The sequence below is a fragment of the Apostichopus japonicus genome, chromosome 4, assembly GCF_037975245.1.
Source record: "Apostichopus japonicus isolate 1M-3 chromosome 4, ASM3797524v1, whole genome shotgun sequence".
Lineage (NCBI taxonomy): Eukaryota > Metazoa > Echinodermata > Holothuroidea > Aspidochirotida > Stichopodidae > Apostichopus > Apostichopus japonicus.
In genome coordinates this window covers 1,020,298-1,044,776 of record NC_092564.1, presented here as the reverse complement: position 1 = coordinate 1,044,776, position 24,479 = coordinate 1,020,298, and the positions used below count along the sequence as shown (strand labels likewise).

General features: G+C 39.8%; 2 protein-coding genes across 2 annotated transcripts; one reads left to right on the top strand and one right to left on the bottom strand.

The window, feature by feature from the left end:
- On the top strand, nucleotides 1–16,209 carry LOC139966050 (carboxypeptidase B-like). Its single transcript, XM_071968694.1, has 11 exons — nucleotides 1–36; nucleotides 1,657–1,832; nucleotides 5,234–5,303; nucleotides 6,940–7,146; nucleotides 7,883–7,984; nucleotides 8,410–8,514; nucleotides 9,848–9,940; nucleotides 11,983–12,076; nucleotides 12,822–13,027; nucleotides 15,412–15,496; nucleotides 15,894–16,209. Exons 1-11 carry the CDS (start codon nucleotides 16–18, stop codon nucleotides 16,079–16,081), a joined length of 1,347 nt encoding a protein of 448 aa, XP_071824795.1. The 5' UTR covers nucleotides 1–15; the 3' UTR covers nucleotides 16,082–16,209.
- On the bottom strand, nucleotides 14,494–23,895 carry LOC139966037 (uncharacterized; the record flags this gene model as incomplete). The annotated part of the gene is made up of 2 exons (XM_071968672.1): nucleotides 23,875–23,895; nucleotides 14,494–15,188 (listed from the first exon to the last, which is right to left on the bottom strand). A coding segment is annotated over exon 2 (477 nt), but the record flags the coding sequence as incomplete, so codon positions are not given.
- Between the last annotated feature and the right edge of the window lie 584 nt (nucleotides 23,896–24,479).

Here is a 24,479-nt window from a genome sequence, read left to right as displayed (position 1 = left end):
TATCACACTCTCCAAATGAGCAACATAGTGCTGCGGGTTACGTGCCTAGGCACGTATTAGATATGGAAGACCTGAAGGGCGGTGGAACCGGGGGGCACAGGGGGCACGTGTCCCCCCACTTTTCCTCAGGTTAAAAATGTTCCCTTTTTCTACATAAAAATTGAGGTGCCTCAAGTTAGCAAGAGGCCAGGGAACTAGAATGAACACTCGGGAAGGGCCGTTTCCGGCCATCTGAGGGGTTTGTAAAACCAACAATTTTCTTGCACGCTCCGCGCCAACCGATGGTGGCGCTCCGCTCAGATAGTCGTGCATACAACTTTGCAAATCCTGGCTACGCCGCTGACTTTTTAATGAATTTCTGTGGGTCAAACTCAAACCAATTCGAGTGGAAAAATTTGTTTAGATATTAACAAGAAAAAACTCTAATTCGGAAGATTCCTACATTAGCAACTAGCATGATTTCACCTTATTTTGTCTCAAAAGAAAACTTGTTCCTTGTCTCCCAATTTGCACATTGGATATTGCAGTGCTAGTATGTATAATTTCCTTGAAAGGGGGGGGGGGGGAGGCGTTGCTGGAGTGATGTGTATACGCAAATAAGATAATACAATAAGAGTTATAAAGGGTACTAAATATAAGGCTGCATCAGTCCCATCAAATTTCTGCAAAGTGCCCTATGATGTCGGTGCCCCCCTCCCAGATTGAAAGTGCTTCCGCCGCCCTTGGAAGACCTTCCCATTCGAATTGTCATTCACTTCTAAGTGTCACGTCAATGAACTCTTGATTCTCTTTCCCTTCTAAGACTATGAAATTAAAGGACACTTTTATCCAACTAGAACAGACTTAGTTACTATAACGAACCAAGGCTTGATATATAGTTACATCATCTCCACAAATGAAAAGTATAGAAAACGAACGAGTTCATGAACAGTTTGTATATGATTCGCTATAATAGAAATAATTATTTGATCGTATATGTTTGCTGCTCATTCCAGAGTTGGAAAGACTGGTTTAGGATTAAACATATTTCAAGTTTGATATTATTACAGGAATAGAAATAATTATGTCGGGAATACATGAGTATTCATCGTCAATTGATAAGGAAGTAAGTATACATGAAGTAACATGAAGTATACATGAAGTAAGTATACATTGATTAGCTTCATGGATATCTTGGTTCGAAGCTTATAAACTTGGCTAGAACTTCACTTTCTTCACTTTCCCTGATATGCTTGTACTTCCCACCAAGGGCAGGGCGGGGGGGGGGGGGGCAGTTCCCTGTTCCGATCTACTCGCCCATCGTGTCCATTTATTGCTAAAGACTGGTGTACACATGTCATATATATGCAATGATAGTCCAGAATCAGTGTTGTTTCATGTGGATTCACTGCAGGGACTCATACAGAGGTTTATGGAGTGACTTATATGAGCTGTACTTACAGTTCTGATTCGTTATACCCCTCTTAGTTATCATCTCATATCTCTGTATCCTTCAATTCAAGTGTTAAATCAATGATTATGGTGATACTATTAAATGTATTGAATATTCATGAATACTGAGTTCACTATAGTAGAAAAGGTTGTTACCCTAGCTTCTCCCAGAGTTCAAGATAAATTGTGTAAGGCGGCGTTCTGTTTACTTTATACTTTCTTTAGAATGTCCACGTCATCCTTTTGCAGACGGCCTTTGGCTTTCTGCGCACGGTTCGGTTAAAAGCAGATGCAAATGAAAAATTGTCATATTCATCTTTTACAGACTCAGGCGTAGAAATGTTTCTTTCGGTTATCTTCGCATGCCTGCTGGCTAGTTCTCTGGCAGTTGATTACACTGGGTAAGTATAAATTAACAAAAGTTTAAACAACATTAATACACTGTTAAGAATAATGTATTTAACGGTAGAGTACCGGCAGCCAGGACACCTGCGATAAGACGTAATTTTAAACCTGTTTGTGAAACATGTATACATTGAAGCTGTAAATTCTCGTCGTTATTCGTTGTTAATTAACAACTCCGCTAATGTCACGTTTTTTTTCCGGTATTTAGATTTCATTAATTGGTAAGTTAAGTATTGCCCTTACTGGCTAATAAAACCGCAAGTGATCAACATGTGACTCCGTAATCCTTTATAAGTCTTATAAGTATATATATATATATATATATATATATATATCAACTATGTTTTTTTTTGCGACACTTGTGAAAACACTCACTTTAATTTAGCAGAAACAACAACAGTTTTCACGTAATATACACATGCATTCATATCAAATGCAATATTTCTAGCAACATTATGTGCATACGTATAGGCACCTAAATAAACTAACGCCAATATAACTATTGGGTAACGCCTTCACTGTGAATATGCAAATTGACTGTGTACTCTAAATGATATAAAACGATAATAACGTTTAATAATTGTAAAATGGGTGTCAAGACATTTATACTCACCATGCATTAGCCTACATACAGTTTATTCTCGATTAATGTGATGCAATTCAAAGTGCGTTCAGCTGTTCAATGGGGAGTGTTATAATTAACCGTATAGGCCCATCTCAGTTTTGCCTGTTATTACTAAATTCTTGAGAGAGCTATTCATGTCCAAGATTAATGGTCATCTTCAAAACAATGGGCTTCTAAGTTCGGCACAATCTGGATTCAGACAACAATATTCTACCCTTGCTGCTATTATTGGCGATACTTACTACATTCTTGATAATATGGACAAGGGTCAGATCACCGGTGCTGTGTTTTTGGACCTAAATAGGTCCTCTGATACAGTCAACCATGAGATTCTTCTGCGTAAATTATCATATTATGGGATACGGGAAAATGAGCTGGCGTGGTTCTCTAATTATTTGACAAATAGAGAACAAACTACTATTATTGATGGGGTTGAATCTGATACAAGACCTGTTACAATTGGTGTACCCCAGGAATCCATATTTGTCCACTTTTTATTTATCATTTTTATTAATGAACTTCTTATAATGTAGTTTCGAATTGTAAGGTTTTTCTTTATGCCGATGATACTGCCATCAAGAAACGAATTAGATATTGAAAGAGTCATAAATTTGGACCTGGAAGCTGTTTCTGATTGGATGAATACTAATATGCTGACACTTAATGCTTCTAAAACCGAGGCTATGACATTTGGCTTTTCTCAAATTATAAAAAATGTTAATCCCCTCAATGTAAAGCTTAATAATGATATTCTTGAAAATGTGTATTTATTCAAATACCTTGGATAGTGGTTCGACTCGATTCTTAAATGGGAAAAACTTATTGAAAACAATTACTGCAAAAATATCACAGAAACTGGGTATTCAAAAAAGACTTAGTTGGTGTGTTGACCAGCATACACGTAATACTCTGTACAACGCTCTAAGTGTACCCCATATTGATTATTGTTCTGCCGTTTGGACTACGGCGACGAACAAATTGGTTGACCGGGTTCAGGTTCTTCAAAATCGTGTAGCTAGATTAGTCCTGGAGTGTGGGCTTCAGGATGTGCGTGTTACAGATATTTTTGCTGAATTGAAGTAGCTAAATGTCCGTTAACGTGCATTATATTTCAGGAATATTCTAATGTATAGATGTGTTCACGGCCTGGCTCCAGATTACCTTACTGACAATTCTACTGAGAGATAGCCATTCTTACAGAACTAGATCTAGCTGCTTTAATAATGTTTTACTTGCTCCTGTTAGATCTGGGAATGGTAAAAGGTCCTTTGGAGCAGCCTTCCCCGAAATTTGAAATGTTTGCCAAATGTTAATATTTTTAAACGCAATATGAAAACTTCATATGTTTTGTTTAGATATCTGATATTTTTTTTGTCTATTTTATTGCCGTCATTTTTGTGCTCTTAGATGTTTACCGTTTTCTACTGCATAGTGCTTCTGCACTGAGCAGGACTACCCTCATTAAAGATGTCAATAATAAAAAATATTTAAAAATATTAAGGCGCTTTTACGTTCATTGTGTCCTTTTATTTTACAAAACGGGCAATGGACGTTAACTAACGATGAATACACATGCGAAATAACGTTTCCCGGCATTTTAGCTTCACAACACTGTGTTATTGTACGAACGGTGTGTCGCACTGGTGGTATTACGTCAAACCCCAACTTTAATTGCTTTTTAACAGTAGGCTTTGTTTAACAATCGGGTACACGAGGTGTAAATTGGATGGAACGGCGTAAGAGGGTGGCTGCAACCCAAATTAACAAAGTTATCGACTTCGCCTCTCAATTGTTTAGCTTACACGTTGAAAGGTATTTTAGTCAGTGGCGGAGCGTCCATACAGTCAGGGGCGGATGCCCCCCCCCCCTCCCACTGACGGACTCAAACGGACTGCTGGCGCTCTTTTCAGCTTTTTACCACTTTTTAGTTATTCACAAATATTGTCTTTTTTACTGCGCTCTCATCTACCTATTGACATTTGTCACATTTTATTGGTGTAATTTTCTGACAAAATGCTCTAACGGCTATTTATTCTTCGTTTATCTGCAAATTAGCAAGGCCCGGAAAGGGACATTTCCGGCCATCTAGAGGGTATCTTTACTACAAGAAAAAAAAAAGTACGCTCCGCGCCAACCTGTGGTGGCGCTCCGCTTAGATAGTGTCCAGAGCATACGGCTCTGATAGAGCCGAAAGCGCCCTACAGATCATTCTCGCCCCTCTTACCAATATCCCTAGCTCCGCCACTAATTTTAGTGCCTACATACCATGCATAACCCTTAAAATAGAAAATATTTTGAAATCAATATGTCTTTACGGTATCTTCAAGTATTTTCAAGACATTCTCATTAAAAGTATGTGCTCTTTTCTCAAATGCCTTTTTCGGTTCAAAATTAGGCCAGTTTGGTATATAATGTCGTCTGCCTCCGTCTCCTGAGGCCTGCTTAGTGGGTCATTACATATATAAAGGTGGGTCATTACATATATAAAGGTGGGGCATTACATATATAAAGGTGGGTCATTGCATATAGAAAGGTGGGTTATTGCGTATATAAAAGTGATTCATTACATATATAAAGGTGGGTCATTACATATATAAAGGTGTATCATTACATATATATAGGTGGGTCATTACATCTACATAGGTGGGTCATTACATATGTAAAGGTTGGGCATTACATATAAAGGCGGGGCATGTCCCACCCGTCTGCAAATTAAATACTCGCTACCACTTTGCATATTGACCATAACTTGATGGATATTCTAACACACAGATATAAAGTTATCCATGCCAAGCCCACAAATGACAATGCAGTCAACATCGTGAAGGGTCTTCAGGATCAGGTAATGTTAGCCCACTTTTGTTTTCTTTTTTAATATCATTTATTTTCTTTACTGGTACGTCATCAAAATTAGGGATGCACCGGATCCAAATTTTTAAATCTGGTCCGAACCGGATTTTGCCGGATAGTACATGAAATCCGGCCGGACAAAATCCGGCCGGACAAAATCCGACCGGAACCGGATTTTTTTTCATTACACAAAAGAAAATCATTAATAAGAAGTAGAAGTATGAAACAAGGAGCAAATCTTAGGTGAGGTATACGCATATTCTCTGCTTCCTCTGTATATTCAGAGCGTCTTTTCTTTGAAGCACGAAAAATTTTTGACCAGCAACGTGCTCGCCTTCTTCCGAAAACTGGAGAAAAACTTATCTTCCTTCATCACAATTTGAGAAAATATGTTCAACATACAGTGAAAGCGTGAAATTAAATTTGTTTACATTCCCAAATAACAAGGTTACAGTATATATGAAGAAGACTTGCATGCTCTGCAACAAATCATTTTAAAGATATAATTATTTAAGAAATGATAGCTTGAAACCTCAAAAAGATATAAATATGGAAATCATTTTGTTAGATCAGTCACATGTTGTTAAATTATTTACTAAGATAATTGTCTCTGTATGTGATAATTGTAGAAAGGTTACTTTTGAAATTGTTTTCATTGTCAGCTCTGGAATTAATCTTTTTTTTGGATGAGAATTAAAGTTATTCTAAGGTTTAAGAATGAACTTTAAGATGAAGTGGTTTTTGTGGATTAAAAAAAAAATCAGACGTATTTAACCATACAAAAGATTGTTTCACACAAAACAATTCAGAGAAAACATAAATGCCAACAATAATGGGAAAGTAAAGATTAAATGGAACAGTATTTTGACTGATAAGTATATGAATGGTCTATGTTAACTGCACAATATTAAACTGATTAAGGCTGCAAGAAATGATTTCATTGCAAACTGTATTTGTTGTATATAGCTTCATATTATTACAGTAGTTGAATTATTTTGGTTGATCTTTAGAAACAGTGGGTCACACCATTGAGAAAATTAAATTAAACATGTAAAACCTGATATTTCTTTACTTTGAATGTTTTTATTAATTTTTGGAAATAGTTTACATTGATTTAAGTTAATACCAACACCTTTTTAAGGAATAATTCAGGCCAGATTATGAAAAAGATCCGGCCAGATTTTGAAAAAGATCTGGCCGGATTTTGACAAATATTCGGCCGGAACCGGAACTGGATAATTGCTCACTATCCGGCCGGATGGTCCTTCTTGACCGGATATCCGGTGCATCCCTAATAAAAATGGACCGATTAATTAAGCAATTATCATAGAAGCATAGTCGCTCACAAATGCTGTCATCAAGTTTTGCATCAATTCTTGTTTAACACATTTAATTTACATTTCTTTCTAGCCTAATAAAGATTAATATTTTATTATTATAGTTTTATCCATAACTCAATGCAGAAAGAGTTTGGTCGTCCTTGCTTGCCAAAAAAACTTGACACTTAAATATTTAAATAAATTTCAACCCCCATAACTGCATATCTCAATAACATTGCAACAACTCGACATATATTAATTATTAAATTTGTTGAAAATGAAGACTGTGGTCTCTTTGTGTTTCGTCAGTTTGATCTTTGGAAGGAATCTCGCGGAATTGGTTACAATGCAGATATTCTGGTTGCACCAAGGGATTATGCTTCCCTCAGATCATTTCTGGAAAGTCGTGGAATTCAGGTGGAGATTATGATCGAAGATGTGCAACCTCTGATCGATGCTCAGATGACTCCGTCTGCTACTGCAGGATTTTATGAACAATACCATCCTCTTGATGAGGTGAGAGCCAACAATACCGCCCTCTCATGAGGTCAGCGCCATGCGTTGTCTCTCTTATTAGATCTCTCGTACGGGTAGATGGAAGCTTTATTCTAAAATCTTGTTATTGATCACGTTTCCTTTCAAAATAGAACTAAACGTTAACAAATACTGACTTGTATTCATTTTCCATACACCACTTGGCGTAGGGTTTACATACATACCTTGACACATAATTTTGTAGTATAATATTACATCAGCAGGCATTGGTTGGTGATGGTGAATTATGGCGTTGAGCGAAATCCATGGTACACTTTTGTTTAATGAAGGTGACAAACCATACGTTGTGGTTGAGTTCGTATACAATGCCTAACACGATTATTCCAAACAGTAAGCATAATTTAAAGGTCAATATCTTTAAGATTGGACTAGGCTATATCAAATCATTACAACTTACACACATGGCATATCATTATACACAAAAATATAGTGCTAAGGTCACTTTGAAGGTACGGATCAAATAAATGGTTGCATGACTAAAAATTGTACTGAAATTGTGACGCATGTTAATTTTATAAGTGTTTTCATATTGTATGCGTTCATGTTAGACCCTTCCCCTCCCGCTCCCCTCCCGCTCCCCTCCCGCTCCCCTCCCGCTCCCCTCCCGCTCCCCTCCCGCTCCCCTCCCACCTCCCCTCCCACTCCCCCATATGTAATATCATACTTTTGTGCTGCTCTACCTTTTGTGATATTTTAGATCGAAGCCTGGATGATCTCTTTCCAATCGGAAAACCCTGACAAAGTGCGCATCGAAGATGTAGGAGATACTTTCGAAGGCAGAAAAGTCCAAAAATTGGTGGTACGTACAACGTTAAGATTGGTATCACAAACAGACAAACGGACAGACAGACTGAAAGATATAAACTCGTATAATGTTTTTTAATGGATATGGTCGGGAGAATAATTTGGTAGGTACATTTGACTATTTCGAACAGCTTAAAAGTCTTGTGATTTTATATAAATTTAAAATGTCATGAGCCTTCAAGAACAAATACCCTGTTAGTTGTTAGTCACATTATACTATTGTATATAGGAGGGGTGTTTGGGCACGGAGTATGTTGGGAACATATACCGCAGACGTGACAGAAAGAAGATGGCCATTTTGGCTTTCTTTCCTATTAACTTATCTGAGTCTTATAAGAATCATTTATACAAGAAATCGTTGAAAGAGTTTTCCACTTCTGTCATACCGTTCATATTTGTGTTTGTTCTTTAATTTTTAAGATCTCTCAAGACCTCACGGCAAGCAAACCAATTTTCTTCATGATTGGTGGAACCCACTCACGTGAGTGGGTGGGACCGGCAACAATGATGCAAGTAGCGGATTGGGTAAGTGGTGAAGTTAGGGTTAGGGTTAGGGTTAGGGTTGGGTTAGGAAAAATTATGAAACTGTTCACAAAAGTGTTAAAATGTACAAAGGATAAACTTAAACATGAAAAAGGGTACAGTAAGATACTCAGTAGGATATTGCTAGGTTTAAAAGTGATATACATACACATATGATATACATATTATGTAATTAGGAACTTCATAACGATAAAGGCCTCTTTAGGATATGTAGTAGGATATACATGGACGTGAAGTATAGTATAAATTCAGCATATATATATATATATATATATATATAGTATATACATAGCCTATATAGTAGGATATACATATACGTGACGTAGTATATACATAGCATAAATAAAGTAGGATATACATATACGTGAATTAGTATATACATAGCATATACAGTAGGACATATATAGACGTGAATTAGTATATACGTAGCCTATATAGTAGGATATACATAGACGTGAAGTCGTATATATAGCATATACAGTTGGATATACATGGAAGTGAATTAGTATATACATAGCATATACAGTAGGATATATATAGACGTGAATTAGTATATACGTAGCCTATATAGTAGGATATACATAGACGTGAAGTCGTATATATTGCATATACAGTTGGATATACATGGAAGTGAATTAGTATATACATAGCATATACAGTAGAATATATATTGACGTGAATTAGTATACGGTATACATAGCATATACAGCAGGATATGCATAGACGTGAAGTAGTATATATAGCATATACAGTAGGATATACATGGAAGTGAAATAGTATATACATATCATATATTTATATAGTAGGATATACTAAGACGTGAATTAGTCGATACTATAGCCTATATATATATATATATATAAAGTAGGATATACTTAAACGTGAATTAGTATATACATAGCATATATAGTAGGATATATGCATAGACGTGAATTTGTATATACATATTATTTATAGTAGGATATACATAGACGTGAAGTAGTATATATACAGCAGGACATTATATATAAAAAAATTTAATTCCGTTGATTCGATTGTTTATTCCATCCAGATATTTTGGCTTTGTATAGGCTACCGTAATATTACCAACGATATTTTGTCCAAAAGACAAGATATCACAAACAAGAATCTTTGGCCAGCTCCTTTCGTTTCATTTCATTTATTTGATATCTGCGGAAAAACAAAATTAGTTATTCAACTGAAGACTTCTGATTTAAAACCTTTGGGTTTAAGTTACCATTCAAACGACCATCATCTCATTTTGTATTCATTTTATTGCTAATTGAGGAGTCCCATTAAATATTACATCCTATAGCTTGTTTCAGAAACAGAACACTTGACAGACCATATGGAGTTTCATATTATCCCAGTACATAACAAAGACGGATATGTCCATACTTGGCAAGGGGTAAGTCAGAACAGAAAATGTTTATAAAAGGAACGCTACTATTGCTTTGTTTGTACGTTCCACTTGTACATTTTCTAAATTTCCAAATTTTAGTATTACCATGTTAAAGTTGATTGAGAATATGTTCTGCAAGCATGAGAGCAAGCATGTATTCAAACCAGGAAACTGTCATTGTTTCAACTCGCTAAGACATCACGCTCGACGAATCGTCAATCGATCTGTTCAATCAATCAAGAAATATTATGTAGCGCCTATCATCAGGGGCGGATGCAGGGATTTGTGACGGGGGGGGGGGGGGGTCTGACTGGTCCAGCCGCGCCTGAACGTAAGACTATCTGAGCGGAGCGCCACCATCGGTTGGCTCGGAGCGTACCAGAAAATTTTTGGCTTTACAAACCCCCCAGATGGCCGGAAACGGCACTTCCCGAGTATTCTAAGCTGCATGTACCTAGCCTGAAAATATGAATCTCATGTCTGCAATTTCTCAATTGATGAGAAAAAACAATCTATGAAAAATGGTTATACATATCAGATGAGTTGAGATGATACAAAAGCCATCTTTAGCCCCCAATCCCCCTCCCGTTCCGTCACCACTGTTTGATGCAGGGCTGGATCCAGGATTCTGGAAGGGTGAGGGTTTGGCCTCCAGTGATTCTAGGGTCTAAGGGGAGTGGGTTTCTCTCTATCCATTGTGAAATTCTTGGATATTTAAGTACAACAGGGAACCCCCTTCCATTTAGCCATGCAAAGCACCTCTCTGTGTTTTTTCTTTTTTCTTTCTCTCTTTTTTGTTGTTGGCCAAGAGCAGGGGGGTCGGGACCCCCTGGACCCCCCCCCCCCCCGCTCTGGATCCGCGCCTGTATCATAAACAGAGTCAAGCAATGTTCAGTCGGGCTCTTATAGGGTCAAGAAAAGGCTCTTGAAAACAGATAAATTACCTGTTCAAAGTGGTAACATAAGGTAGCTGTTATAATGTGAATAGGATGTATGTTTCAAAGTTCAGGAGCTGGAACAGATTAGAATGATCGAGTTAACGAGAGCCAGGTCGGACTACGGGGACAATGATGTCACCGGACCTTTGAAAGCTTCATTTCCTTAATTGTGAAATGAGAATACATTATTCTTTATGCCATATTGCCCAGGCCCCCTAATTGAACCCTAGGCACGGGGCTGCTGCCCAGCAACCATTCCCCAACCCCTGGTTAGGCCAGGTGTTACTACAGTGTACTTCTATGGCAAGCCATATAGCCCGGCAGCTCAGTACACTTTGATCAAACGAACGAGGTTCCAATATCTGAGTATTAGAATATTTGTGGAAAAACCCAGTATATTGAAAAGTGAATGTCTGCCATGGTCCCTCTGCTGCATGTGGCCCCTGGGGCCGGTTAAAGGGGGCCCAAAAATGAATCTGATCAAACGAACGAGGTACCACTTGAAACCAATGTCAACTTAATGCATGAATGCCACATAGTACTGAATGGCCCATGCCAGATAAATTTTCTGCTGCCAAGGGCCCGCCAGACGCCCAAAAGGGCCCCTAAAAATGCATTTGATCAAACGAAAGAGGTAACACTTGAAACCAATGTCAACTTATTGCATGAATGCCACAAAGTATTGAATGGCCCATGCCAGATAAATTTTCTGCTGCCAAGGGCCCGCCAGACGCCCCAAAAGGGCCCCTAGAATGCATTTGATCAAACGAACGAGGTACCACTTGAAATCAATGTCAACTCAATGCAACTTTATGTTATATTATATTAACAGGAAAATACCAGTAGATAGGTAGGCATGTATCGTATCAGAGCGTGCTTAGCGTATAGTCCCAATGAGGTATTGAAAGTCCACCTAAAGAGACTTACAACTGAGTCTAGTCATGTTTCTGCCTTTGAATAACACAATCCAACAGAAAACGTGTATGTGTGTGAGCAAAAGATGACACTTAGTTGATGACTTGCCACCAATCTATACGGTAACTCCTGACAGATAACAAAGAATGAAACAGATAAGAAAGTTATTTACTAACGTTAATATTGTCATTTTAGGACCGAATGTGGAGAAAGACCCGTAAGCCATCAGGTGGCTTGAACAATTGCTATGGGACCGATCCCAATAGAAATTACGAATTCAAGTGGAACAGTAAGTATCGTTTACACGTAATGCGATCCAATTTGATTTGTTTTGTCGTGTTATTAAGACATCTGTCATGCAAGCACAGGCATCGACGTCGCCGGAGACGTTTAGTTTAAAGGGCGTTGGGGGGGGGGGTAGGGGCTGGAGGGGTGGGTTAGTGATCTGAGAAGCGAAGCATGTATAGTTATGTAGCAGGGAGAAGGTACCATAATATTATACGTAACTTAGCAGACATGTCACACATAACTTTAGACCCTCGTTTGATCAATATTCACGTTGGAGATGCATACATGCAGTGCTCTGCAATCAAACAAACTATATTAAATTGTAACAAGGGCGTAGGAACCGGTGGGCTGGGGGCGCCAGCCCCCCAGTCAAAAATATGGAGGGGCGGAAGTATCATTCCGCCCCCTCCCCACTTCGCAAGTCAGAAAATCCCTTTTTCATTTCCGAATGAGATTATTTGAAGCACCAAATTGCATCTAAGGCCAGGTGAAAATGCAAAATTATTTACAAAATGGAGTGGGTGGGTTGAAGTGTGCTATATTGCACCAAATTACATCTGAGGGGAGGGGGACACCCCCTCCCCTTAGACCCCTCCCCCAGGCCGGCCATCAGTCTTCAGCCCCCACTCAAAAGTACCTTCCTACGCCACTGGGTTGTAAGGCCATGGTGACTGAGTGTGTCTTGCGTAGAAAGTAATACTTTGCAACATTTTCGGTTGTTTTTTTTTTTTTTGCAACAATTTCAGCTGGTGGGTCCAGCAGCCTGCCATGTAGTGACACTTACATGGGCACTTCTGCAGCTTCTGAAATCGAAGTTTCCACTTTGCAAGATCACGTGAGAGCTATCAAGGATAACGTACAAATTTTCATGGACGTACATGCTTACAGCCAGTACTGGATGTATCCGTGGGCATACACGGATTCTACTAATTGTACAGATATAAACGAATTGGTACGTCAAAGCATTTGAAGGTTTATCTAACGTCATAGTTTCTCTTATCATTACAATCCCCACCCAATCAGCCACCCTTCCAACCACCCATTCATATCTCATCCTCCATACATTTTGTTCTGTTTAAATACAGAGGCTAAAGATGACAGCAAGAAAAGTTTGAGTTTCTATATTTGTATTCGTTCGTCTCACTTTTCTTTCTTGTTGTCTGTTGTTTATATTTGTTTGCTTTACCCTATCGCTTTTTAAGGACCATTTATATTTTCTCTGTCAAATTGTTTATCATGTTCCTCCTGCTATCCGTTCGCATCCTCTCTAATTTCCGAATTTCCACAGGGCTCCGTCCTCAACCCTCTTCCTTTTTATAAACGACATTAATGACTTACCCATCCCCCCTCCCCCAGCTGGACGAGTAGCCGCAAATTCACCACCGGAACTATGCGTCTCCAGTGCTACCTGGATTCATTAACTACACAATGTTACCGTTGGCGCATCAAACTTAACCCCACTAAAACCACTTACCTCGTCCACCCTCACCTGCGATATAGTCGTATCACTCCCAATACCTCCAACATATATTTACATGATCACCTGCTCAACCCTTCCTCCATCTGCCACTTTCCTTGGTCTCCGTCTTTGCCCCTTCCTGGATTGGAAGGTCCGCTATTTCAAAAACGTTAAGGTTAGAGTTTCCCATCACTTTTATCACCTCTGCCGCATAGCACTGTCGGTGAAAGGCAGTGACCCCCACCTTAACATTTTCATCTTCAAACAATTCATTCGTCTGCTCTGGGAATACGGAGTCCCAGCAATCATAAATCCCTCCGCACGCACAAACAACACTATTCAAATTCTTCAAAACGCCTCCATTAAAGCTGCTCTCGGTCTTCCTATCAGGACCTCCACCTCTTTTATTCACGACATTGTCATGGTTCAACCAACCAATCACAGGTTTCGACGGCTTGTGACGAACTACTTCCCCCCCCCCCCCTCCTAACCGGTTAACACATAAACACAAATAAAAAACGTTATACCTCCAATAATAACATTTCTGCGTTCTCTTTCCTCATTTTCCCCACTTCTCATTTACTCACCTCGGGGCTATCCCGTCCTCCCTTCATCCCGCCCCATCCTGCACCCCTACAACCGATTCCTTCCCGCCATCAAGTACAGTCTTTCCTCCTCCTTTCCTCCTTTCCTCCTTTACTCCTTTCCTCCTCCTCTCCTCCTCTCCTCCTCTCCTCCTCTCCTCCTCTCCTCCTCCTCTCCTCCTCCTCTCCTCCTCCTCTCCTCCTCTCCTCCTCCTCCTCTCCTCCTCCTCCTCTCCTCCTCCTCTCCTCCTCCTCTTCTCCTCTCCTCCTCTTCTCCTCTCCTCCTCTTCTCCTCTCCTCCTTTCCTCCTCTTCTCCTCTCCTCATCTTCTCCTCTCCTCCTTTCCTCCTTTCTTCTTTTCCTCCTTTCCTGATTTCCTGATTTCCTCCTTTCCTCCTTTCTTCCTTTCCTCCTTTCCTTCTTTCCTCTTTTCCTCTTCTCCTCTGTTCCTCTTTTCCTCTTTTCCTCCTTTCCTCCTTTCCTCCTCTCCTCCTGTCCCCCTTTCCTCCTTTCCTCCTTTCCTCCTTTCCTCCTTTCCTCCTTTCCTCCTTTCCTCCTTTCCTCATTTCCTCCTCTCCCCCTTTCCCCCTTTCCCCCTTCCCTCCTTTCCTCCTTCCCCCCTTTCCTCCTTTCCTCCCTTCTTCCATTCCTCCTTTCCTCCTTTCCTCCTATCCTCCTTTCCTCCTTTCCTCCTTTCCTCCTATCCTCCTTTCCTCCTTTCCTCCTTTCCTCCTTTCCTCCTTTCCTCCTTTCCTCTTTTCTTCCTCCTCCTGCTCTCCCTCCTGCTCCCCCTCTTTCCCCATTCGTGCCCTCTCCTTGCTCACCACCCACATTCCTTCCTCTTCTTGTCATAGTCGCACTGTGGTTCCCTAACCCCACGACTGACTCACCAGCCACCCAAAGCTCTCCCAACGCCGAAAGTCTATGGTTATGTGGCGGTATTTTTAAAGTTTTTCTCTGCTTTGCTCACTTGTGTTCGGGCTTACTCAAAAAGGTCAGTGTACAATGAGTGACGTCATCAACGTGGTTGGCACTTTACAGAAGAAACGAATCTTAGCTCATGGTTGAGTCTGAAACGAGAGAGAGAGAAAGGTGTTTTACAATAATAAAAAGCAACACAAATATGTTTGCTTTCTCAGAAATCCATGGAAATTTATATTGGATAGTTGAATGTCCGCACGAACAAGAACATTTAATCGGAATCACGTACAATAAGGGCCTAGTTAAAGGTGACGGAATATTCATCCATAGTACATTTACTTTTATTTTTTATATATTTTATCCTGTCAACAGCACGCAGCATCAAAGGAAGCTGTTGAGGCACTGGAGAAGGTTCACGGCAAGGTCTATAAGTACGGTCCCATTTCTCAAGTTATTTGTAAGTATCTCGAATGTGTCCATCTACGTACTGTTCTTGCTGCTTTGTTTAGGGATGGGGGAGGCCGGTGCGGGGAGGGAAACATTCGTTTTAAATTAGTGATTCATATATTTTTGCTTTCACAAAGTGTTTTACAGTTCTAGAAGGATGCATGACCGTATACGTAAAAAAAATCACGTTGGCATGTAGCAGCAAAGTCTGAAAAACAAAATGATAACATAGACAAAATTTTCAACAACGTTTCTGGAAAATATTTAAATGGTCTAGAATAGTAACCTATGGAGGCGTAAGTGAGTAGTTCTGATTGAGGTACAGAATAATTGGTTGGGAGCGCAGAGGGATGTCAAGAGCCTGGAGTCCTGGTAGGGGTTTTACTATTTTGACTTCTTGTCCATAGATGTGGCTAGTGGTAGTTCTGCTGACTGGGCCTATAACGAGGGCATCAAACACTCTTACGCACTGGAACTCAGGGACGAAGGACAGTATGGATTTACTCTTCCTGCAGACCAGATTAAGCCTTGTGCTGAAGAATTCTACGCAGGCATTGATGCTATGGTTCATCATATTTTGGGAATCAATGATTAGGATTATCTAAGGATTGGAAATAAACATAATAAGAAATATAAGATGTTTGGATTGATTTGAGAGTACGTCTGTGATAAATTTATTAAAAAATGCATATAATAACTTAAATAAAGTTTGCGGTTAAATAATATTGTTTGCTTTACTCATTCCAATAGCATAAAGCTATAAATTTAATGACTTATGTGTGATTTTGATGTGTAGAATAAATCAATTGGCTAATTATGACAGAGAGCGACAAACATGAAACTAAGGACATCATTACCTTGGATCTGGAACTTTGCAGGTTGCAAACCACAATAACAATAGTTTACATCGAGCTGAAAGGTTAACCATTGTCAAGAAGAGGAGCTAAATGGACCTAAGGTGGTAAATGTTCATTCATTACAATTATCATGTGTGATAACCAGACAGTCTTTGACGTTGTCTAACCAGACAGTAAAACTGCATTGTGGTTCCAAAACAATTAAAAATAAAACATTTGCATATTAACCTATGAAGATAGCTTAGCTTCCCTCATTAAAGATGACAATAATAATAATAATAATAATAATAATAATAATAATAATAATAATAATAATAATAATAATAATAATAATAATAATAATAATAATAATAATAATAATAATAATAATAATAATAATAATAATAATAATAATAATAATAATTATAATAATAATAATAAAGAAAAACGTTCGCTCTAATAAATTGTTATGTTAGATTTTAAATGATGCTATCGCTGTATGTTTGTAAATGTTCCCTGAAGTTTGAGAACAGTCTAGGCACAAAAAACACAGTTATCCTAAAAGGCGCCTAGCCATTTCTCCAACGTAGCTACACCCAAACCCGAAGTTTGTATTTGGCACTGAATCTCGAAAATTGCGAAATACCCCGGAAAACTTCAACAACGGAAGCAAATATATAATACCGATGATTCAGTGATATCTTTCGTTCCAAAAGCAACGCTGTATGTACAAAGAGTACACCTTTATGCACACATTGTATGTAACGAAAGAATGCAGCGAAGCGACACACTGAAGCCTACGGAGGTTTGTTCGTGACTTTTGATTCGATTCTACGGATGCCCATAGGCCAATTGCCAACAGCCTCCTTTTCTTACGAGGCGTAATGCACATGTTATCTATAATGGCTGGTCGGTGGGAGATACGGTAGATTATAAAAACAAAGTTTCCACAATTTGGCCTCTGGTGACTCCAAATGACTTTTAGCCTTCACAAAAACAATAGGCTTCTTCAACTTAACGTGTCACAACTGCATACTAAATATGAGTTAAGTCCAAGCTTCCCTCCTTGAGGCATCGTGTTGACAAGGTTTTCACATTTGACCACTAGTGGCCCCAAATGACATTTGACCTCCACAAAAAACAATAGGCTTTTTCAACTTAACGTGTCACAACTGCATACTAAATATGAGTTTGGTCCAAGCTTCCCTTCTTGAGATATCGTGTTTACAAGGTTTACACAATTTGACCCCTGGTGACCCCAAACGACACTTGACGTCTCCAGAAAACAATAGACTTCTTTTATTTAATGTTGTACTCCTGCACACCAAATATGAGCTTGGTCCAAGCTTCCCTTCTTGAGATATCGTGTTTACAAGTATTATTAGTTGTCACACATACGTACCCACACACACCCATACACACATCCACCTGCATGACTACAATGGTAACGATTTAATCGAAACAAAAAAATGAGGAGAATACGGATGATGATTTAAGGCGTTCAAGAAATTCGTTGATGAAAACAGAAAGTATGGTGCTCCAGCAAAAAATCTCATTATTTGTCAAGTACAAAACTTTCAGCATGTTTCTGTTTACAAACAATACATTTCTGGTAACAATCCTGTTGGTATACCTGAAACCAGGCCTCGACAAAAAAATTGAAATCTACTCGCCAACTGGCGACAGAGATTCTACTCGCCAACACGTTAAATTTACTCGCCATTCTTTCTCGCAAAGTGTTTGTGTGATATAAGCCTAGGTTGAATGGCCTAACTTAGGATATCGCGGTTTAGTGTTACTGTTATAGTTGTTTACAGCAAAGACGATCGATTTAATTCAAAAGTGTTTAAAACATAATATTCATGCGTTACCCTTGTTTGAGTTGTCGTTACGCATTTATTTAAGTTTGTAGTTTCCAGTTTGGTTACATCTATCGACATCATTTAGTCGATTAGTATCAAATTAGTTTTTCGAGCTGATGAACAGAGCTGTCCCTAGGACCTACTTGTAACCAGGGGCGTATCCAGGATTTTGTAACCCGGGAGGCGCGAGTTACTATCTAAGCGGAGCGCCACCATCGGTTGGCGCGCAGCGTACAAGAAAATTTCTGGTTTTGATACACCCAGATCACCGGAAATGGCACTTCTCGGGCTTGAAAATGACCAACCAGATGTAGACTTTTTGCCTGAGAACCAAGTATTTCCCGATAGTTTTTTTTCCATCCATAACCTTTTTGAAGATTGTCACCAGTCACAAATCATGTTCGACCTCATCGCATGTCCTGTGGATCATTGCTTTTGTAGGTGATTCTACGTCGCGGCCCACAATATCCGTCAGGCCCACTTTTCAAGGTTCCAAGCCCATTATTTGTTCAGAATTTGAAAATTCCCATTTCTCGTGAATAAACTCACTATGGACAACCAATATAGAAAAACCTCTTTCAACCCCTAACAGACCGGTCAAAATTGCACGAGTAGAAGGAAGTGTGATGAAGAATGTTGGTCAGAAATTTTCGAAAATTCAGACACAGTTAATATATTGGTGTAGAAATATTAAAACCTCTTATAACGGCTATTATAAAACTTGGTTGAAGGAAATGGAAAAATAGCAGATATTTCCGAAACCGAACACTACACACATAGGCGTAGGAGGCGGGGGGGGGGGGGGGGGCTGCAGCCCCTAATTCGCCATTACTAATGTAAAAGAGAGTTTTGAGATAATTGGACCTCCATGCCTTTTTCTCCATCTACATAAGACATTTCGTTGTTTACATTAGCATCCCGCGGTACACTGCGCAACTTTCATGGACCGTACGGTACACGATGGCATGCGATGTAATAACCGATGCTTGCTTATATGATATTGACATTAACATGTTGAAAGCGCGCTTCGCGCTTGAAAAAATTTGGTTATTTTTTTCGGGCAAGTCCGACAGGACAGTTTTGAGGCTGTTCATCCTGGAACGCCAATTTCATGCTCACTGATATGATGTGATATCTGCTGTTTGCTTCAAAATCGAACAGGCGCGTAGCGAGGAATTTGCCAAGGGAGGAGCGAAGCCTGTAGGCAAATTATCTAAGCGTAGCGCCACCATAGGTTGGCGCGAAGCGTACAAGAAAATTTTGGCCAAACTTGCCTCCCAGATCGCTGGAAATGGCACTACCCAGGACCATTTGTTGGCGCGAAGCGTATAAGTAAATTTTGGCCGAAATGCCTCCCAGATCGCTGGAAACGACACTTCCCAGGCCTTGTAAGTTGCATCTAAGCACTTTCTATTTTGAAATTACTAGCGATATCACAAAAATAAATATGCTGAAGGGGGGGGGGGGCGGTCGCCCCCTTCCCGAAATGCGTCATGTTCCCCGACGACACGGTCGAGTTCGAGACCAGCCACAGTTGGTTTCATAGCACAATTCTACAATTGTTTAAGGCGTATATAAACACACACGCGTTATGATAGACCATATATAGTATATATATAGACCATGAGTGAGAGAGGAAAAATGGAAACGTCAAAAATGGAGTTGTCGGTGTAAAGGGTAGGGTGAGGCAAACGTGCCTTTCGAAATCCTTGATCCGTCACTGGCTACCCTGTGTATACATTAGGGACCGGCGCTGTAATGATGTCACTGTTCCTCTTTCTCTTCCCGGTGTCTTGGCGTTTTACTGCTACTCCCTATTTTTCTCCTTTTTCTTTTTTTACCTTTTCCCTTCCTTCCTCTCCTCCTCCTCTTTTTTTCTCTTTTTTTTCCTTGTTCTTCTCTTTTTTTCTCGCTTTTTTTTCTTACCCGGGGGCGCGCGCCCCCAACGCCCCCCCCCCCCTGTATACGCGCCTGGTAACAGTGCACTCGATAATTCTAATTTGATGTGTAAAATTGCTCACAAGTTCACAGTAAGCCTATCGTATAAAGGCAATGAGCGAATGAGCCACTCGCCAAACTTTCGAGCGTAATGCATTTTTTTGCTCGCCAGTCGCAAATTGTAGTCGCCATTGGCGAGTTGGCGACCGTATTTGTCGAGGCCTGCCTGAAACATTACAATTCATTTTTTGTTAAATAGTTTACCTTTAGTGCTTATTATTACGCCTGTGTAAGTACAAACGGGTATCGCAAATATTCTTTTGGTCCGTATTTGTGGATTATAGGCCTATATGTCAGCGCTGTATAGAACAAGTCACAATTCGAATTCGAAGGGCTCCACAAGCATAAACTAGAAACTACATGAACGATGTTCAGGCTACCAAGCCAAGCTGGTACTCTCAGGCTACCAAGCCGCTGGTACTCTCAGACTACCCAGCCAAGCTGGTACTCTCAGGCTACTCATCCATGCTGGTACTCTCAAGCTACCCAGCCAAGCTGGTACTCTCAGGATACTCAGCCAAGCTGGTACTCTCAGGATACTCATCCAAGCTGGTACTCTCAGAATATTCATCCAAGTTGGTTCTCTCAGGATACTCATCCAAGCTGGTACTCTCAGGAAACTCATCCAAGCTGGTGCTCTCAGAATATTCATCCAAGCTGGTACTCTCAGGATACTCATCCAAGCTGGTATTCTCAGGCTACCCAGCCAAGCTGGTACTCTCAGGATACTCATCCAAGCTGGTACTCTCAGGCTACCCAGCCAAGCTGGTACTCTCAGGATACTCATCCAAGCTGGTACTCTCAGAATACTCATCCAAGCTGGTACTCTCAGACTACCCAGCCAAGTTGGTACTCTCAGGATACTCATCCAAGCTGGTAATATCAGACTACCCAGCCAAGCTGGTACTCTCAATCTACCCAGCCAAGCTGGTATTCTCAGGATACTCATCCAAGCTGGTACTCTCAGACTACCCAGCCAAGCTGGTACTCTCAGGCTACCCAGCCAAGCTGGTACTCTCAGGATACTCATCCAAGCTGGTACTCTCAGCCTACCAGCCAAGCTGGTACTCTCAGGCTACCCAGCCAAGCTGGTACTCTCAGAATACCCGGCCAAGCTGGTACTCTCGGGCTACTCATCCAAGCTGGTACTCTCAGAATACCCAGCCAAGCTGGTACTCTCAGGCTACCCAGCCAAGCTGGTATTCCCAGGCTATCCAGCCAAGCTGGTATTCTCAGGCTACACAGCCAAGCTGGTACTCTCAGGCTACCCAGCCGAGCTGGTACTCTCAAAATACCCAGCCAAGCTGGTACTCTTAGGATACTCATCCAAGCTGTTACTCTCAGAATACTCATCCAAGCTGGTACTCTCAGGCTACTCATCCAAGCTGATACTCTCAGGCTACCCAGCCAAGCTGGTACTCTCAGGCTACCCAGCCAAGCTGGTACTCTCAGGCTACCCAGCCGAGCTGGTACATTCTTTTATGTTCCACATAAGAGAATTTTACAGGCAAGATAGTGTAACCTATGTGTGTATAGAGATTAACGAGTGTGTATCATACTAGCGCCACCTATTTCATTTGCATAACAGCAAAATGTCTGGAAGAGTTTTATCATTTTTAGTCCAATAGAAAAATAAAATCGTTCAGAAGGGACGAATCCTCATCAAGAACCCAGTGTAAAAGAAAATGGTAAAACCTCAATTAATGTTGCAGTTCTCAACATAATCGTATAAGCATTCTCAATGCCATTCCATTGCACATAATTCCATTGGCATTCGTCATGAGAAAGAAGTTTAGTGAACACTTGTTGAACTTTTGCAGCGATAAAACAATTAGGCCTACCATTAGTGTTGCTACCACGCGAAATGCATACGTGTTGTGATTGAAGTAAATATTGGGCGGGTATAACGTTCATATATTACTTATAATCCCTCAAAATCAACTTAAATAAAACGGCATACTGTACGAACAAGAAACTGTAACAAAATTACACCCAGAGTTGCGTGTTCCTCATATATTTTAATTTAAGAATCCACCCCGGCCCTCTACCGGTGAGTATGAGGGCTGCTATCGTGTACCATACCATACAGGCCCTGCGCCTATTGGATCCATCTCGCAAATTTTGAGTTAGTTCAAGCTGTATGACAGAAGGCAAGTACTAGCACACTGTGCATATTTAAAAGACTGATTTTACTGCGTGCCTGCACGACTAAACACAGTAAACCAAAGTACTCTCCATTCAGCGATAGAGCGAGTTCGTACCATACATTCATTGCTATTTGAAGGTAGCGCCCCTTTCTTCGCGCATCGGCTTGTCTTTTCACATTTGCTTGGTATATTGAAATCGTCGTATTCACCGTACTATACCGTCTTTACTCCAGAAGTACAGTCACTGATCTTGTTCACTAACATATCAGTGAGTATGAGTACAGTATACATGGTATACAGGAAGTCCTCAGATAAGTTTGCGCAAGCGCAGTAGGCCATACTTCATTGACTATACTGGACTTCAACAAACGGACGAGAAGAAGGCTACGATAGCTGACGGTAACACCCTTATTTTCACTGGAATAACATGTTACTATGAATACGATGAGCGTCCATAATTTGGAATTACTCAATTCGAGGGCGATCCGTGAGGAAATTCAGCAGTTTGAAAGTGTTCATCCTCACATTTATGCTATTTACGATTTATTAGAACAAGTTGATGAACCGTACTTACAAGACCAACTACGAGAGCATGTTGTGTGTATTGGAGGTAAGTCTAATTGATATGTACATTCAGTCTAGTATATTTACAGTTAAAGCTAGGTACTTGTAGTAGTAGTAACCTACCAATTGCATCAGTTCTAAATCTAAGCCCCTATAGACTATACTAGTCACATATCAACAACTCTGTGATTCAGAGAGTTCCCATGAATCACACATAGTCATGTACCCTTCTTGCCTGTCATGTAACTGATCAAAATGAAACATGGTCCAGATACTCCTAATCTTGACTGAATACTTACACAAGTTACAGACATCTATGGTTAAGTTAGGCTACAAAAAGCATTATAGAGAGAGATTACCTAAGGAACTTACAAAATTTTAGTCCTACTCCCACAGACCATAATATGTGCTCCCAAGTAAACAGGATCAAATATTTTATCTCACCAGTGGGATTCTCCCATTTACTTTAACTGTATATAACAATGCTATGTGAATGTCATGCTCATTATAGGGTAGCACACTGCCACACTCTACTGTATATAGTTGTCCCATTGACCTAACAACAGCATACTGGGTTTAATTAATAGGAGGTCCTTTCAAGCTTTAGACACTACTCTAGACGTTATGACTTTAAAAAAAACACCTGTGAGGCCGCATCTGGAATATTGTAATGTTATTTGGTTCCCCCATCTAAGAACTGACATACTGTAAACAGTATTGAGAGTGTTCAACATAGGGCTACACATCTTGTGCCTGATCTGGAGAACCATCATTATTGTGACAGGCTAAAGTTACCTACATTGGCATGCCAAAGGAAGACAGGTGATCTAATTCAAACTTATAGGATTGTTCATGGTTTGGAGAATATTGACTGTTGCAAATTGTTTACCTTAGATCAGTCTGCCAAAACAGGAGGGCAATAGCAACAAGATTGCCAAGAAGCATTGCAAGTCAAATGCGAGTCTCAATTATTTTTCTTACCGAGTTGTTTATACATGAAGCTCTTTCCAAAGGTTGTGGTCTCTGCAACTTCATTGATGATTTCAAGGCAAACTTGGACAATACATTGTATTCTCTAAGAGAGAAAAAAAATATATTCTCTAAAAAATATTTACATTTGAGTGAAAATGAGCCCTGCACCACTGCTTGTAACAGTTTACCTGCCTTGGACATTTAATAGGAACTCGCGGTAGATTGCAGGAAATTTGAGCTGTGCAAGTGACTTTCCCACGTTCGTATGGAAAGCCGTTTAAACATTTAATAAAGAATTTCAGATATCTCGAAATAATTTCAGATATCTCAAATAAAATTACAGATATCTCTAATTTATTTAAGATATCTACAAATAATTGCAGATATCTTAAAATCAATTTGAGATATCTCGAAATACAAGAGAATTTCAGATATCTGAAATTGAATTCGAGATATCTGAAATTGAATTCGAGATATCTGAAATTGAATTCAAGATATCTGCAATTCTATTTCAGATATCTGAAATAAAATTTCAGATATCTCGAATTTCAATTTGAAATGGCTTTCCATACGTACGCCATTTTAACATTTAATCGGGAATTTCTGCATATGCA

What these genes read in the sequence shown, in the direction of transcription:
- LOC139966050 (XM_071968694.1), top strand. Translation starts at nt 16, where the DNA reads ATGAGCAACATAGTGCTGCGG. An exon ending in TGAGCAACATAGTGCTGCGG is followed by an intron (nt 37 to 1,656) that starts GTTACGTGCCTA and finishes TACTTTCTTTAG; the next exon opens with AATGTCCACGTCATCCTTTT. An exon ending in ATGTCCATACTTGGCAAGGG is followed by an intron (nt 9,941 to 11,982) that starts GTAAGTCAGAAC and finishes TTGTCATTTTAG; the next exon opens with GACCGAATGTGGAGAAAGAC.